Source organism: Sceloporus occidentalis, unplaced genomic scaffold, assembly GCF_023333645.1.
Source record: "Sceloporus occidentalis isolate IW3139 unplaced genomic scaffold, rSceOcc1.0.p SCAF_6, whole genome shotgun sequence".
Classification (NCBI taxonomy): domain Eukaryota; kingdom Metazoa; phylum Chordata; class Lepidosauria; order Squamata; family Phrynosomatidae; genus Sceloporus; species Sceloporus occidentalis.
In genome coordinates, this window is record NW_028316986.1 from 24,289,351 (window position 1) to 24,307,022 (window position 17,672).

Consider the following 17,672-nt stretch of genomic DNA (forward strand, 5'->3'; position numbering starts at 1 on the left):
AGAATACTTCAAACACCAACAGTTCCATAATCTAAGGGGAGAGATTTACCAACAGTTTGCAAACTGATTTTAAATTGTCCTTTTAATTAATTTTTTTTACAGTTGAACCTTTGTGCTTTGCTTGCATTCTTTGATTTAATATTCCTGTGGACTAACTTTGGGGAAAACGTGTGTGTGTGTGTGTGTGTATCTCCAGTTAGTAAATAAATACAGTAAGCATTTACTTTTAATTCATGCTGGAATGAAGGATAATCTTTGTGGTTATAAAATTAAATATCTTTCAAACTTCAGAGTACTTGGTCTTCATCATCTTATATGCCAAAGTGATTGTCCTGTAGCAGTGATGTGTATTTTCTGGGAAATGTTTGATTAGGAAACTTTTCCACTATCCTAAATAAATAGGGACTTGATGTTAGTATGTTTGTTTGATTTTCTTTTAGTAAAAAGAACAAAATATATTCCATGTTAAGTTTACATGACCTACAAATATCTATTTTCAGTAACAAAATGTAGCTGAAGTGAACTGTTTTTTATGGAGAAAAATTCAAGTAAAGTTTATCTAGTGGTGTTTTAATGTTATATTCAAACAAATTCAGATCTTACCTTGGAAATTAATTTTATTGGCATACTTGTAAATATTTCAAGATAAATTTTCATACCAAATTTATATTTTTTGAAAAAGACACTGCAAACTATTAACATTATTATATTTAGGGCTAGATGAAGGGGGTCTGATCCAGCTGTCAGTAGCTGTAGAGTTGGCTTGCCTTTTGTAAGTTTTATTATTAGTGGAGTAAAGAGAGGCTGTAAAACATGGCACAATATATGGGCAAAAAGGTAAAGGTTTTTCTTTGATAATGTTGCAGGTGAATGGATAGAAGTTATTATGTAACCACCTTCTGGGAAGTAAAAATGTGTTTCCCTTACAGAGAAAGGAATTATTGTCAACGGTGGCCCGTGCACACAGCCTGCCAAAGCAGTCACATGCACACCGCATGTCCATTGACTGTAATGGGACTTGAGGTCCTGTGCTTTTTAGGGTCCACAAGGGGCCCCCGCTGATACAGAGGGCTGACTGTAAATTAATCGATAGTGGAAGCAAATGGGCATACATACTCTTGAATGTAGTCATCAGTGTAACTGGCACATCTTCTACCTCTTCCTACCTCTTTAAACTTGTTATAGCTATCTATGACAGTTTTCTTGTTCTTCATTTGAGCATTCCTTTTATGTAACAAAGAAGATGTGAGCCAACAATTGAAATAGGTCTAATAATACAATTTTGTATTATTAATGCACGTCTAATAATTCTACTTAACTTTTAGGTTTTGTGGCAGTCTACTGGTCGCACTTATTGGGTACACTGGCATATGATAGAGATTACTGGCTCTGGTGAGCAGCTTGAAGAGGAGGCTGCCCAAGAAAAGGTATCCAGTCTAACAGAGAAGCTCCAACTACCCACAGGTCAGTGTAGGAGCACATTAAACATGCATGCAGCTCCAATTTGTACTGTTCCTTCCTTATTTATGAGCTTCACAATTTTTCTTCTTTTGCTTTCATTCCATAGGTTGAAAGATAATATTTTAGATGTATTCTTGCAGAGATACAGTTGTTCTCAGTTAGGCTATTGATGAAATTAGTATTTTGCTATTAGTGTTTGGGATACAACACTCTCCATTTGAGAGAGAAATATGAAGTGGCTATGGAATAAGCCATACAGTGGGCCCTTGGTATCTGTTGGTGTTTGGTTCCAGGATCCCCCTGCAGATACAAAATCCATGGCTGCTCAAGTCCCATCAAATACAATGGCATAGTAAAATGCTGTCCCTTATATAAAATAGCAAAATCAAGCTTTGCTTTTTGGAACCACACACGCACACACATTTATATGCATAAAATATTTTCAAGCTGTGAATGTTGGATATGTGGATGAGGAATCCATGGATATGGGGGCCTAACTGTACAAATACTGGAAAAACTGTATTTCAATTCAGAGATTCATAATACTTGTTTAAAAGGGCTGTCCTCATGGCCCAAAGACCATTGTTTTCCCCAGCCTTGTGTTGTCTTGTTTGGATGACACGGGCCCAAACCTTGGGGCCAGGATCAAGCTGGATCTGGCAGACCAGGCATGGATTTGATAGAGTCAACCAGATCCCAGGGTAAAAGGGCCTTAACACAGGCCAAATTGACCAATCCACGGCAAACCCATTTAAACTGAATGGCCCCATGCGCCTCTTACCTCTGTCTCATTGGTGTTGCTAGTGAGTAGAGCCCTGCTTTTGCATCTGATGAGAAAATGGGATATCTGGCCACATGAGTATAGCCAGGTACCCCATTTCTGTGTCAGACATGATAATGGGCTCTATTCACTAACAATATCAACAGATGGTGGTAAGGGGCATGTTGCAGTACCAGGTCCATGGCATGGGGACCAATCAAGGTTAACCCCTGTGTGAGGAAATCATGGACCGAACCTGTGCTTTCTTGGCCCATCTCCTCAGCTCCTTAATGTCCCTAGGCTAACACATTTGTGGTGGATTTCTTTTGTCTTCCCATCTTTGGTACAAAGAGAACTTGGGAGGGCTTCCACTAATCCCACTTGTGCCACCAACTTTGGGAACTCCCTCTTATTGCCAGCATCTGCCACTAATGTGTCCCACTGCTATAGCCACCAGCTGCAAGGACCTCCTAAATGTCCTTGTGGTTCCAGTGTGAGACTTCATTCATCTTATATCCTCACTAGACACCACCACCCTTATGTATCTGCTGCCATCATTGTGTGTCAGCACTTAAGCCTTTCATTATCCCTTATGTAGAGTTCTTGGACAGAAAAGTGGATAATATAAACAAATGATTTATTAAATAGAAATTGAACATAACATCACAGGTTAACTTGTATAAAACATCTAAATCACTTCTCTCTTTCACACTCATCTAGTTAACTCTGAGCCTGATTCTGATGCCTATCTCTGATCTTGACTAATTCTCCTAACTACTCAAACTCCTAAACAAAACTGTAACTAAATCCTAACCTTGACAGAACCAGCTCTCACTCTTTGACTGCTGTACACATCTGTCTTTTAAAAAATCCCTTCAGACATTTAACCAATCACTCCCAACAGTTCATTCTCTCACCCTTAAAATAGATGTTTTATTCATAAGTGTGTGGTAGAAAACTCCCAGCTTGAAATCTTCCTATGTAAGAGTCATGTTGGTTGAGAGGACTGTTTGGTCCAACATTCTGCTCTTCTTGTGTGATGCTTCTTAGTTTATCTATTATGGGGGATTAGCAGACTTTTCCCCAGCACGCTAGGGCCTTTCTCTGAATTTATGGCCACAGGGTACAGTTGTTTGTTTCTTTCCTGGAAAATGGCCAGGGGCTTGCAGTAAATGGCTCAGGGATTTTCACTGGACCAGGGACCATCACTTCGGGTAGGATTTGCCTAGTACATATATAGAGCAGGTCACTTCATGAAACAATTTCTCGAGTGTATTATTAATACAGTAAAAGGTGGGTTCTTAACCAAGGCTGTTTTACACTGCTCTGATATTCCCAAAGTTGTCATTAAAATTTGGTGGCAAACTGGGTAAAGTTACTAGACCAGTAGAAAATCTGTTTTGTGCAGGAGCTTCTTTCAGGTTTGTTTTTACTGGTGCTTTCTGCTTTGCTCCTTAATATTGTTAGCAATATTGGCAGTGGCGTGTGACCTGTAGTGCATGTAGGAAGGGAACAAAACTGGGTTTGGATGCATTAGGTTTGCCCACTGCTGGTATATAGGATTGACATAATGATATGATACTCCTGTTTAAATATTTGAAGGAATGTCATGTTGAGGATGGAGCGAGCTTGTTTTCTGCTGCCCTAGAGAATAGGACATGGAACAATGGATGCAAGCTACAAGAAAAGAGATTCCACCTAAGAACTTCCTGACAATAAGAGCTGTTTGACAGTGGAACACACTCTCTTGGATAGTGGTGGAGTCTCCTTCTTTGTGGAGATTTTTAAACAGAGGCCAGGTGGACATCTGTTAGGGGTGCTGTGATACTATGATTCTATGACTCCAAAATCTGCAGCAGGCTTGTACTCCAGTACAGGAATTCCACAAATACAACAGGCTGAAATTCTGCCCCCCCCCCCTTTCCAGTCTCCTATGTACAACCTCTTCCTTGCTTTAGTGGGTTGCAGCACTTTGGAATGTTGGAGAGGGCTGCAAAGGGATGAAGAACTGGCAAATATCACATTTCATACTTTTTGACAGTGAGAGTGTTTTCAGCATTCTCTTCAAGTGGGAGAAGAATTCATGTTTGATTTGCAAACAACCTGAAATACCACAATGGGAGAAATAATTTTACATGATGACTTTTTATGTATGCTGGGCATAAACTCATTGCCTCTGCCTCCTTAGCTTCATGTAGTCACATCTATTTTGCCCCTTTTGTCTCTTCTTCTTTTAGCTTATACTGTATCTCTGAAACTATATGGACTAAAACAATGGGCAAACAGCCTACTTGTTTAAATTATGAAATTAGTTGTATATATCAGGAGGGGCTAGAAAATTTTACTTTGTTTTCTTTTTTGCAAGCTGTTACTCAGACCTTCTACTGCAAACCACTTGGGGGATTATACTCTCTGCCATATCTGACAGATCAGATGAATGAGAACTCTGGGAACCTAAGTCAGGCTGAATGGTGGGAGTTGCTTTTCTTCATTAAAAAACTAGAACAGCATGAACAACAGGACATTCTTCATATCATTCAGCAGAATCATGAAGGGCAGGTAAGTGGATCAACCCTAGCATGAGAAGAAGAGAACAGACTTTTAACTATGCTGGAAGGAGGGTTTTGGACTTCCAACCTGCCAGATTCTTTTATTTCACATGGGATCTGGTAGCCTGAAAGGGCACTCTTCTACTTTTCCCTAGAATATAGTTGGGTCCTTCGGATGAATGGGTTCTGCAGAATTTCCCTCTTTAGTTTACTCTCTCATGGCTGTGACTGAACTTGAGAAACATAGTATTTACAGACATTCCTGTATACTTTAACTTTTTTTTTCCTTTCAAGCTGTCAGAGCTAGATGAAGGAGGCCTGATCCAACTGTCAGTATCAGTAGAGTTGGCTCAACAAGTGCTGCAGCTCCTGAGCAAACACTGCCAGGGATGCACCCAAAGTGACTTGCAAAGTTCCCATGTTTATCTCAAGTATTCTTTTGGCAAAGGAGGGCCAGAGCAGAACTGCCAAAACGTGAATGGCATCCCTGCAATCTCTGGTGGCCTTTCTGAAGCCATGGCATCTAAGAAGCCAAAGAAGGAGTTGCTTTCTTCTGAGGTGCCTTCTCCAGTCCCATCTGTGGCAGAAAAGACTGACACACAGCTGATTAATGAGCTCCTCAAAGTGGAAGAACCTTCCTTCCCAGACACACTAGATGAGAAAGCTAAAGGTAAGTGCCAGAAATTCCACCTGAGTTTATTTTGGGCCATGAAAGATTTTATTTTTTCTAATCCAGACAGAGGATAGAGAGTCATATATAATGGTGGTATTAGACAGAATGTAGAAATGGGGTGCTGGTTGATAGAATGTATGTCATGGTGTTAATAGGCAAAGAGTGCTATAATGGGGTGTTGGATGGTATATTGTTGTACTGATCTGTCTTTGGATTCTGATCAGCTTTCGGGACTGCGAAGATGATAGTGAAGAGAGGCTGTTTGGAGAAGATAGGAGATATCATAGACATGATCCAGAAATCTGGTTCTGAGGTCACCCTGCAGATGGCTGGACTCAGATTCATCACAAAGATCTTAGAGGATGAACCTGGTCAAGAGAGACAAGTCATCAAAGTAGAAGGTGGACTTACAGTCAGGTCAGTTCTCTTCCTGCTGCAGGTGGGAGCTGCAGAAGGAACACTTGACAGTTTTAGTCTTCCAGTGGAGCAGGAGCTTAATGATAGATCTTTGGCAAAACCCTCCCTCTCTCCTTCTCTTCTTTTGAAATAAGATGTTTGACTGTGGTTCCATCAAGCTCATTCATTGTTTGGTGTTATGTGACTGAGCCATGGGCTTATGTCTTTTCTTTTCAAGAATACTGCTTCTCTCCTTAGGAATATAGAAAGCTTATGCTGACTGACTGAGGTTCTCTAAGGTTTCGAGGAAGATTTTTTTCTTAACTTTTCTTGCAGATGGAGGAGTGACTTAGGTGGTCCTCCAGATATTGTTGGGTTACAACTTCTGGCAGCCTTAACTAGAATTGATAATGATGAGGGCTATGGTAGTTAGCAAAACATCATCTACAGGACTGCTGATTCTCACTTCTTTTTTCCCTCCTTATTTTAAAACAATAATATCTTTTAACTTACATTAAAAAGGGATCTCACTTACCTACAATAATGCTCCAGTATAACAAAATCAGGAAAATAAAAATAGCCACATAAGTGATAAGTTTCTGTAAACTCTGAACAAATGTTTATCAGTCCATTTGTAAATTTTGTCTATACAGCATTCTTTCAAATGTTGCAAGCATTGTTAGATCTTCTATCCATTGGATTACAGGTGGAGGAAAATGATCTTTCCAGTAGCCAAGTATTTAATTTTTTTAATTTCCAAGGAACAAGTAATTAAAAATAAAATGCACATCATTGAATATCAAGTAATTTTCGAAACCCAAATTCACTTGTGTGATTACTTCCTTCCAAATATAACTACTAAGGGACAGCTCCAAAGAGTATACATTAATGAAGCATTAGCAGTATTATATATGCAACAATCTGCTGATTTAGAAAGCCCTTTCTTGATTAGACTTCTGGTGACACATATACCCAAACAAGCAATTTCTGCTGTATGGGCTGCATCTACATTGCAGAAATAATCTGGTTTGACACAACTTTAACTGCCATGGCTCAATGCTATGGAATTCTGGGAATTGTAATTTGTTGTGGCACCAGAGCAGAACTTTCTACTAATTCTGCAGTATGGATGCAGTTGTAGTTGGAGATCTACTGTATATACTCATGTATAAGTCTATAAATTTTACTCAAAAAATGAGTCAATGTAAGTACCGTACTTTAACTCTTATAAAAGAAAGGATCCATGCCCAGGTAAAAGCCAAGAGTGCAATCTGTCTTGGAAGCACTGTGACCGCCTTCTATTCTCTCATCCATGAAGCTTTTAGTGTGAGCATAAACAGTTTTGTCAAATGGAATTTTGTCAGTTCTTTGGCATTGTTTTCCTTTGTTTCATAGAATCGTAGAGTTGGAAGAGACCACAAGGGCTATCCACTCTAACCCGTTGGATGGCCATCTAGCCTCTGCTTAAAGACCTCCAAGGAAGGAGACTCCACCATTCTCCGAGGGAGTGTGTTCCACTGTCGAACAGCCCTTACTGTCAGGAGGTTCCTCCTAATGTTGAAGTGGAATCTCTTTTCCTGTAGCTTGCATCCATTGCTCCAGGTCCTGTTCTCTGGAGCAGCAGAAAACAAGTTTGTTCCCTCCTCAATATGACATCCCTTCAAATATTTAAACAGGACTATCATATCACCTCTTAACCTTCTCTTCTCCAGGCTAAACATGCTCAGCTCCCTAAGTCGTTCCTCATAGGACATGGTTTCCAGACTCTTCACCATTTTAGTCACCCTCCTCTGGACACGCTCCAGTTTCTCAATGTCCTTTTTGAATTTTGGTGCCTTTAGATCCTTTGTTTGCCCCTACATTTTACCCTTGACTTATACATGAGATCGACTTATCGTTGAGTATATACAGTATATCCATACTAGTTACAGATGTCAAAACTGGTGGCCATTGATAGTCAGAATTGGATATTTCAATTCTTTATTCCAGTCTTGCTGTAAACCTTACACATTGTATTTATTTATCAATAACAGAATTGTTGGTTTGGATACTTGGTTGGCTTTAGTTCATGTCTCTAATATTAAAATGCATTTTTACTCATGTGAATAAAAGTCTGCTTTTAAAGGGGAAAAAGCCTTTTAAAAAAACTTCCTTTGGAGATTTTTAAACAGAAGTAAGGTGGTCATCTTTTGAGAGTGCTTTGATTATGTATTTCTGCATGACAGAGGGTTAGACTGTATGGCCCTTGTGGTCTCTTCCAACTCTATGATGTGTAAAATAGTGTGTTGTTTCTCCCGTCCATCTATGGGGCTCAGCCATCTGCTTCTCAAATATGACTGTGATGCAAATGACTGTGTTGAGCTCATGAGAAACTGCCTATGAACACAGGCTGGGACTTCCTCTGTCCAGGTGTTAGTAACTACAGATCTAAAGAGTAATAGGCCTCTTTTGTTGTTCTCAGAGAAAAAATGGTGAAGATGCTGGTGGAGCTGCTGACCAACCAAGTGAAAGAAAAGCTGTTGGTGGTGATGGCACTGAGACTACTATATGTGTGCATGGCAAAGTACGATTGGCGAGTTCTTTTTGCCACAGAAGGTGGTGTGCGTGCTGTGTTGGGCTGCATGCAAGAGTATCCCACATCAGCATTGGTGCAGCAAGCTGGCCTGGCAGTAAGTTTCCCAAGGAGCTCCTCAAATCCGGTTCAGGTAGTGCTAGGAAAGAATCCTGCCTGAAACAGCTGCTTCCAGTCAAGGCAAAGGTTGCCTGTGAAGGAACAGAATTTGAAGGAGTGGGGGGGGGATATCTTAGGATAGTGGTTCCCAACCTTTGGTCTTCCATTTATTTTAGACTTCAGATTTCAGAAGCCCCAGCCAACTTGGCCAACAGTCAAGGAATTATGGAATCTGAAGTCCAAAACATCTGGAGGACCAAAAGTTGGGAAGCACTGAATGAATAGTTGACATGGGGAAGTTTAAAAAAAATACATAGATTGGTTCTGTAGCTTCAGAGTAGTGCACTCTAAATGATGAAAAGTGAACAAATATTGAAGATAGCTACACAAGTACTTTGGGTGATGAGTGCTACATACGAATGGGATGTGTAGCATAGCTGCGATGTAAGAATGGGATACATAGCATAGCTACTATACAAAAGGTGAATTTACAGTGGTTTTGTTTAGAGGATTAGATTTATATGATGAGTGCCCTTGCTTATATGTATGACATTAATCTGTCTAAATTGGTTCTCAGTTACACAAGGATCAAGGGGAATCAAAAGTGTGCTCATACGTATGTGGTTATTAGAAAAGGAGAGCAAATTAAAAGAGTGGAAGACAAGATATGCTGGGGTTATTTAGGGGTTGTTATTCTTGTGAAGATGAGCAGGACCTAGAACTGAACTGTGCTGGCAAGGGTGGTAGCGATGATGCCATTGTGTCAGAACTGGGAGACATTTTGCTTATCTTTGCCATCTTGCTTCAGTTCCTGCTTTTACACTTTCAGGCACTGAAAGTCCTGGTAGGTGCTGGGAATTGTGAGCTTCTGGGTACCAGTGGGAAGTCATACCCTTTGAATCATTCGGATGCCCAGATGATGCGGGAGATCTTTGCCAGCATTGGCTCTGCTTCCTGTAAGGATTCTGATAACTTGCTCTGTGCCATCTCTACTGCCATCGAGAAGATGTTGGACACACATGGGTAAGATGAAGAAGTAATATTGGTAACATAGAGGAGTATTAGTAGATTAACTGAATTAAAATTAGTTGATAGTAAGGAGAGATATTGAATTTCCCTGTACTTCTGTACAATTAGGTGGGCAATTTCAGCAGGTCCAGAAACCTGTTTTAACCCCCTCTCCATTCTGCTGCATGCTGCCAAATTTCTGTGACATTTTTCTGTTACACAGAACCATATTTTTGAGTTAAAACTAAGTGGTGTAGACTTCTGTGTCTTATTTCTCCTTAAAAATGCAGTTTATTGAACCACCAAACTGCCATGGCAATAAATTCAGTGGGGGTTCTCAAGCTCTATGTGGCCCATAGTTTATATACCCATGTGTGTATACACACACACACGCACACACACACACTGTAGCTTTGGGGGTGAAGAAATTTGATTAATATATCATCTGTTTGATTCTTTTTCCTTCAGTTTGAACTCAGAGGCAATCTGACAGGATCTTTATTGGGTTGGATTACTTAGCCTCTCTCAGGGTGAAAGATGGTGAACATGGATAGTTTTTGTGTTAATTCTTTCATTCCTCATAAGGCAAAGCCCCTTGGGGCTGAGCAGTCACCTTTCCCCCTCCTCTCCTCAGGGCTTCCTCGGCAGTGCAGAATGGGCTCTTGGTGCTGAACATGCTGATCAACAATCACAAAGGCCTGGCAGAGCAGCTGGGGAACTGTGACCTCCACTCTGTCCTGCAGAACTGCTGCCAAACAGGCCAAAGTTCCAATGAAACATTGGCTCGAATAGTGCTCAACCGTCTGGCTGAACATAAGTTACCACTGAGTCAGGACAATGCAGGTAGGTGTTACTCCAATCCCACAGTTTCTGATCCTTAGCCCCTCTTTGCATTTCAGTATTGGAATGTGCAAGTAAAGAATAATTTGCTTCATTTCTGTCAAACCCTGTCATATTGGCAAGCATAAATATGGAATGCCTTGGCTACTTTGCTTGTACTTTTAGCAGAGAATGTTTCTTACAATCTTGTTGTTTTTGTTTGTTTGTTTTTTGTTTTGTTTCAGGGTTGTTGGTTTTTTTTGGTCAATTATCCCATGTTCTCATATCCTTCCTGAGCACTTTCTGCTTGTGTCTCCCAGAAACAATCCTCCTTTTCAGTTAAATGCTCATAATTTGTCTCTCTGTGACCTTGTTCTTGTGGGTTCTCTAGGGCAGAGGTAGGAATTGTGCAGACTTCCAGATGTTGTTTGACTGCAGCTTGCAGCAGTTCAAGCCAATACAGCCAGTAGTGAGGAATGTTGGGGTTTGCAGTCTTAACAAAATCTGGAACACCACACAATTCATGCCTGTTTTCTAGGGGATCTTTTCAACAATTTTACCAATTAAGCTATCTCCCACTAATCATTAAGGGAATGATGTTTTGACTTAGAGTGGTGTTTCTTTCTTCTTCTTCTCAGAGTCCAAGGCTAACTTTGAGCTCAAAGACATGGGTGTACCAACATTGTTAAGAATCCTTCGTGAGACCAGCTTCTCAAAGGAGGTAGTGCTGGCATTGGAGCGCTGCCTTTGTGATGAAGGTGTCTCCCCTGAAGGAAATAGCAATGAGCTTTTGCCAGACCGTGAGCACTTCCTGCTGCTGCTAAAAACTCTAGAACAGCTGGGAGCTGAGAAGACCGTGCAGATGGGCATGTTGAGGTGAAGTGGGGAAAAATCCAGTCTGTGCCTGAGTTGTGGCTTTAAGAATGAAAGGGAACTTGTACAGTCTGGGAGTGGAAGATGCTTTAGAACTGATATATTTGATTCAGTGGAAGCAATGTATCTTGAATGGTCATTTTTTCAGGTGGGGGAACCTCATCCTTCTATAGGGTAGAGGAATAACTGCCATGGGAGTTGAAGGGTTGAAGTAAAGCAGCTGTCTGCCTTTCCTGCAGCATCACAAGCTGGAATTAGGCGATAATGGGAATTGTGCAGCCTTTCAAATGTTGTTGAAATAGGTAGGAATGCTGGAAGTTGCAACCTACAACATCTGGAGGGCCACACAGTTTCTCCACCTGGCTTAAGGCACAAAAACAAGAAGTTTTAAGACTTAAATAGCCTTGGCTTGGCCAGGTTCATGACAGGGTGTAGGACCTCTTATAATTCTTGAACCTTTGAAAGGGGCTTGCAATGAATGCTGAGACCCTTACACTTGAAAGGTTATCCAAAAGATACAATGCAAGAAAGTTATCTGTGCTTCCTCAGCCAATATGTGAAGCAACAGAAGCAGAATACAAATGGGGTGGGGGTGGGGGAATGTGATCAGACTTAGGAGGAGAAAACTCTGAGTAGTGTGGTGGTTGTCACCAAACTATTTTGAGGGATACCCTAGATTATTGGAAAGGTACTTTGTGGGTGAAGACTAAGATTTTTGTGGGGAGGGGGCAGGGTGTGGCTTGTTTAGGAATTTTAATCCTGAAATATTTATTTCGCTTGAAAGAAACAAAAAACGAGTCTTGATTTTAAAAAAGAGACATAACTGGAAATGGAATAAGATGATTTTTCCTTGGGTTGGAATCCTGCAAGAACTGAACTTTGTTTTGCTGACAGTCTTCTCTTTGTTGCAGGATTTTGAATAAATTTTTGGACATTTCCCAAGAGGATATGCTGCCCTGGCATGAGTGCATTGAGCCTTGTCTGTCCTCAATGAGCACTCACAGCAGTGAACGAGAGGTGCGGGACTAATTTTGAAAATAGTTCGAAAGATTTCAACCTTATATGAAGGCGAGACAAACTCTCGGAATGCCAGATTCTAAGAACTGGTCTACTGTGTTTCAACCAGGAAATATTTTCTATGGCCTTCTTAAGGCACTTTAAAAATATGAAAAGTGACAGGACACATACATTGGTAATTTTAAGCTAGACATGGATGGAACAGGTAGAAAAGGTACATGTGCATGTAAACCAATTAAAAGCATATTAAAAAAATCAGCCTGCAGGCATTTTATAAAGAGATAGCTCTAAATCTAGATTTCACTTTCTGTTATTCCTTTTTCTATTTTAACAGCTCCTGAATAAAGCCATATAAATATTTCCCATCAAAAATGTGTTGGGCTAATTTCTAGAATAAAATCTCTGTTTTGCATCCTCATACTCATTCTCTCTCAGGTTTTATTACATGTTTCCAGTCTTTTTTTCTGTTGAAAGACTTTAGAGCTGAGTTAGGGACTGTCCAAATGCCCACACAAAGTCCAGTTATCCCAGGCTTATCAGTAATCATTACTTTTGTCTAGTATTGTAAATTATAGTTTCATATTGTAAATAGCCATTTTTTGTCACTTCAGACAACAAGAGGGAACTTTATAATAATTGGACTTTTTTGTTCTTAGACATTATATAACTGACCAAGGCATATGTGGTCATAATGGACTATTTTTAATGTAGTCTCTAATATATCTTTTAATGGTTGTGGATTTATAAGTCTGCTTTATACTTGTATCCTTCAGCCCTCTCTGCCAGTTTTGAAGTATAAAGCCATTTGGATAACAGTGGGAAGAAGTTTGGTTGGCACACTTAATATACAAATAGCATATTCAAATAACTGAATGCTTACCAAAGAACAAATATACCTCTCTCACAAAAAATAAAATATTCTTCACAGGGAAGGTTCCAGGGATTGCAGGCTTGAGTCTCCTCACTAATATTAAGCCTAGATCATCATAGTTTACACCAATGGAGTTCTACCTATATTGAAGACCAGGCAGAAATAAGACCATGTATCATCTAGATACATTTAAAAGTTTAGATTGGAGTGGAGAACCTGTGGCCTTCTAGCTGTTCTTGTATTCCAGCTCCAATAATCACTTAAATTTTCTGACTGGGACTGATGGTTATTGGAATTCAGCAACATCTGGAAGACCAGGGATTTCTCATCCCTGGTGTACATTGACTTCTGGTTCAGCAGCACTTTCTGAAAGGGGGGATGCTGGAGATAGGCATGGGCCAAATGAGGACTATCCGCATTACCGCACTACACTCTTACAGTGCTGCTGTTCCACTTTACTGCTTTGGCTGCCTCCTGTTGCATTCTGAGGCTTGTAGTTCAGTGAGGCCTAAGAGCTCCCCGGCTGAGAATTCTAAATGCCCCTCCTTCAACTGCAACAGGAGGCAGCCAGAGCAGTTAAAATGGAATAGCAGTGCCCTAAGACTGTAGTGCGGTAATCTAGTTCATCTAGAGATGGAGGCCAGAAAGGGGGATGGAGTTACAAAGGAGAATTTGTGACTTCCTGAAAGCTTCTGAGAGTCTTTAAAAATAGTCTTCTATGCCCTCCTAACTATGCATTCTTGTCTTTTTGTCCACAGGTTGTGCAGGAGTTTATCCGCTTTTTGCATCGCCTGGCTACTACCAACAAAGATTGTGCTGTTGTGATGTGTCGAGTTGGCACAAAGGAGGCTCTGACCAAAGCTATGGACAAGCACAATTCCAACCTAATGCTAGTGACAGAACTGCGTGACCTTGTGACAGACTGTGAGAAATATGCCAGCCTTTATAAGAAGATGACAACCAGTATCCTGGCTGGTTGCATCCAGGTGACTTTGATACTCTTTGTAGAATATATGGGTTGGAATGGCTGGCCAAACAACAGGCATGGCACAGCATATCCAACAGCCTGGTCACTGGGATCTGGAGTAAAATTTCTCCTTCAAAAGAGTCCATCTCTTTTTCTTAAAAGGTTGCAATTTTAGGAATTTGTTTTTCTACTAAATTTTCACTTTTTTCCTCTGGGAGTCCTCTAATTTTAACACATTTCTCTCGCATTTTCTGTTCACAGATCGCTTTTTCATCTAATTCTTTTCTATTTGCAATTTTAGCCATGTCCCCCTCTAATTTTTCATTTCTAAATTCCAGAATCTCTACTCTTTGCTTTGTTTTCTCTGCTTATTCATTGTTAATTTCTCCACCATTCGGTTTATTTAACTTGAATCTGCTCTTATTTCTTGTTTGATCTCTTTCTTAAAATTGTTCATATCTATTCTTAAATTTGTTAAATTTGTTGATAAATTTTCCATTTTTCCTAACAATAGTTGATTCATGTCTGGGATTTTCAGTTTTTCTACTGATGCTCTTCTTTGATTTTGGTTCTGCAAATTCACCTTTTGTGTTTGATTTCTAGTATTCATTGCTTCCTTCTTAAAATAAAACACAGCCCTCCACCAGGGAACGGATGTTGACATGCGTTAATCAGTCTATATTACAACCTATTTTTCCCCCACTTAAAAATTAAACCACCTTTATATTTCCTTACTTTTTCAGTAAGGCCTCCGTAAACCTTTACATTCTCCATCCTTGTTATTTCCTTTCCCACCATTCCCAAAGACATTACCCTTCCCAAAAGACAATAAGCCAGGTTCTATATGTCAATATTCCAAAAAAGTCCTGGCAAAATTCTATTTAGCGGTAACAGTTCACCAATATTCCCTCAAACCCATGCACAATTCCAACCTATTGCTAGTGACAGAACTGTGTGACCTTGTGACAGACTGTGAGAAATATGCCAACCTTTATAAGAAGATGACAATCAGTATCCTGGCTGGTTGCATCCAGGTGACTTTGATACTCTTTGTAGAATGTATGGGTTGGAATGGCTGACCAAACAACAGGCATGGCACAGCATATCCAACAACCTGGTCACTGGGATCTAGAGTAAAAATGGCCAAGAGGCCAACTGGGATTTAGGGCCAAAACAGACTGCAGAAATAATCCATCTTGAGACCACTTTAACTGTGTTAGCTCAATGCTAGGGAATTCTGGGAACTGTAGTTTTGTGAGATATTTAGCCTTTTCTGTTAGAGAGCTCTGGTACCACAACAAACTACAGTTCCCAAGTTCCCTAGCACAGAGCCAGGGCAATTAAAGTGGTCTTAAAATGGATTATTTCTGTAGTCTATTTTGGCCCTTAGTTCTATCTTTATTCTCCTAAGAAATTTTGACTGATTTTTCCTGTGGATGGTCTGCTATCTTGACAGTTTAGGCTGTTGGTGTTGGTAGAGTAAAGAGCAAATGCCCTGCTCCACTCAAGTCTAGAATTCTGTTAATGCCTTTGCTTGTTCTTACAGATGGTTCTAGGTCAGATAGAGGAACACAGACGTAGCCATCTGCCTATCAACATTCCCTTCTTTGATGTGTTCCTGCGCAACCTTTGCCAAGGTGAGTATATATTTGGGAAGGAACACTGAAAGGTAGAGGATTCATTTGCATAAACCTGTTTGTGTGTCCTGATTTGCCTAAACTCTGGATTTGTTTTTGGCTTAGGTTCCAATGTTGAAGTGAAGGAGGATAAGTGTTGGGAGAGGGTAGAAGTCTCCTCCAACCCCCATCGAGCCAGTAAGCTGACAGACAGGAATACAAAGACATACTGGGAGTCTAATGGCAGCACTGGTTCACACTATATCAATGTCTACATGCACCGTGGAGTAGTAGTCAGGTAATTTCCAGTGCGGTTTGGTGAGGAATCACTTGAATAAGTGTGGTAGGAGCTCTCCTAGGTAACAGAAGCAGACTGGGTTTGAGTGATGATGATGGTGTTGGCCCCTTCATTTTTTTGTGTTGTGAATAAGTGGTTGTGTGTCCATGCAGGATGAGCAGAACTAAGAATGGGATTGATAAATATTACTAGGCATGTATAATGCTTTTGGCTTCAGGAAAGATGATTGTTCAACTTGGTGGCAGATGCTGAGATTTGACAAAGGCTTTGTTTGCACACTGAAGGCACTGTTTTTCTCTTGCTGCAGGCAGATGACCTTGCTAGTGGCCAGTGAAGATTCTAGCTACATGCCAGCTCGGATTGTAGTCATGGGAGGAGAGAATGCATCCAGCATTACTACTGAGCTCAATACTGTGAGTACTGAGTTCCCTAAATGTGGTTGGCTCTTACCTGGCCATGAACTTCAGAATGCCATGCTCCACACTTGAAGAGGGCAAACAAATTGAAACTTAATCCAGACAAGACAGAGGTGCTCCTGGCCAGTCGACAGACAAATCAGGGAATACGGACAGATGGATTTACACTCCTTCTGAAATTTCAGACTTGCAGCTTGGGTGTTCTCCTGAACTCAGCTCTGAGCCAGGATTCTCAGGTGGCCAGGAGTACATTTGCACAGCTAAAACTAGTTCACCAGCTGCATTCGCTCCTTGGGGTGTCAGGTCTGACTAGGATGACACATACCTTGATTACATCCCGTCTGGAGTACTGTAACACACTCAATGTGGGCCTGCCTGTGGAAACTCTTCGGAAGCTGCAGCAGGTTCAGAATGCTACAGCCAGAATATCTGACTGGGGGCAGTTATAGGGAGGTTATAGCTCCCTTTTTAAAACAGCTTCGCTGGTTTCCACGCACAATTCAAAATGCTAGTCATAGCCTATAAAACTCTATATGGCATAGGCCCAGACTATTTGAAAGGCCCTACCTCCCCAACTGAACTTGTCAGAACCCTAAGATGTTAAGGCTTTCTCTTGGTTCCACCACCATTATGGGCTCATTTGGTGAGGACTTGAAAGAGAGCCTTCTTAGTGGCTGCTCCCACCCTTTGGAACTCTGTTCCACAGGAGGTTTGGCTGGCCCTTTGCATGCTCTCCTTTTGTTGGCAGGCAAACACTTTTCTTTTCCAGCTGGATTTTAATACATTTTTGCACCCAGAGAAGCTTCTTATTGGGCAATTTGCTATGATATGATTTTAATGGTTCTATAATTTGAACTTAGTATAATAAGGAATTTACATTTCTAACTTGTTTTATTATTATGATGTTTATGTTTTACAATTGTACTGTTTTATTGTTATTGTTTTTAAGCATTGTGAGTTGCCCTTGTGTCTAGTTTGAGAGAAAGGCATAATATAAAACAAACAAACAAATGAATGAATAAATTTCCCTACAGTGTTGCTTAGGTAGAGGTCCCGATCATATATCTATAATGCAGTTTGCATCTGTCTTGAACCAGTAAACCCTGGACTGATACAATATTGGAGATCTGCCGTTTCTCAAAACAATTACACTCTGTCTCATCTAGTGAGGATATATTTTACTGTTGTGAGACAACACAAGAAACTGTAGTCAGGGTATAAATTATTATTATTATTATTATTATCATCATCATCATTATTATTAGTTGTACACACTC

The 17,672-nt window shown here is 40.4% G+C and overlaps 1 protein-coding gene across 1 annotated transcript in view; it reads left to right on the plus strand.

Annotated features, from left to right (window-relative positions):
• LOC149310518 (cullin-9-like) overlaps positions 1-17,672 on the plus strand; it is an 81,583-nt gene that overhangs the window by 38,623 nt on the left and 25,288 nt on the right. Inside the window, exons 5-17 of the mRNA XM_089529126.1 lie at positions 1,326-1,464; positions 4,587-4,780; positions 5,065-5,440; positions 5,668-5,860; positions 8,301-8,508; positions 9,340-9,533; positions 10,153-10,361; positions 10,976-11,213; positions 12,122-12,227; positions 13,857-14,084; positions 15,612-15,702; positions 15,808-15,979; positions 16,287-16,392. Coding sequence (XP_089385252.1) covers positions 1,326-1,464; positions 4,587-4,780; positions 5,065-5,440; positions 5,668-5,860; positions 8,301-8,508; positions 9,340-9,533; positions 10,153-10,361; positions 10,976-11,213; positions 12,122-12,227; positions 13,857-14,084; positions 15,612-15,702; positions 15,808-15,979; positions 16,287-16,392 — 2,454 coding nt within the window. The remainder of the gene's footprint in view (positions 1-1,325; positions 1,465-4,586; positions 4,781-5,064; positions 5,441-5,667; positions 5,861-8,300; positions 8,509-9,339; positions 9,534-10,152; positions 10,362-10,975; positions 11,214-12,121; positions 12,228-13,856; positions 14,085-15,611; positions 15,703-15,807; positions 15,980-16,286; positions 16,393-17,672) is intronic.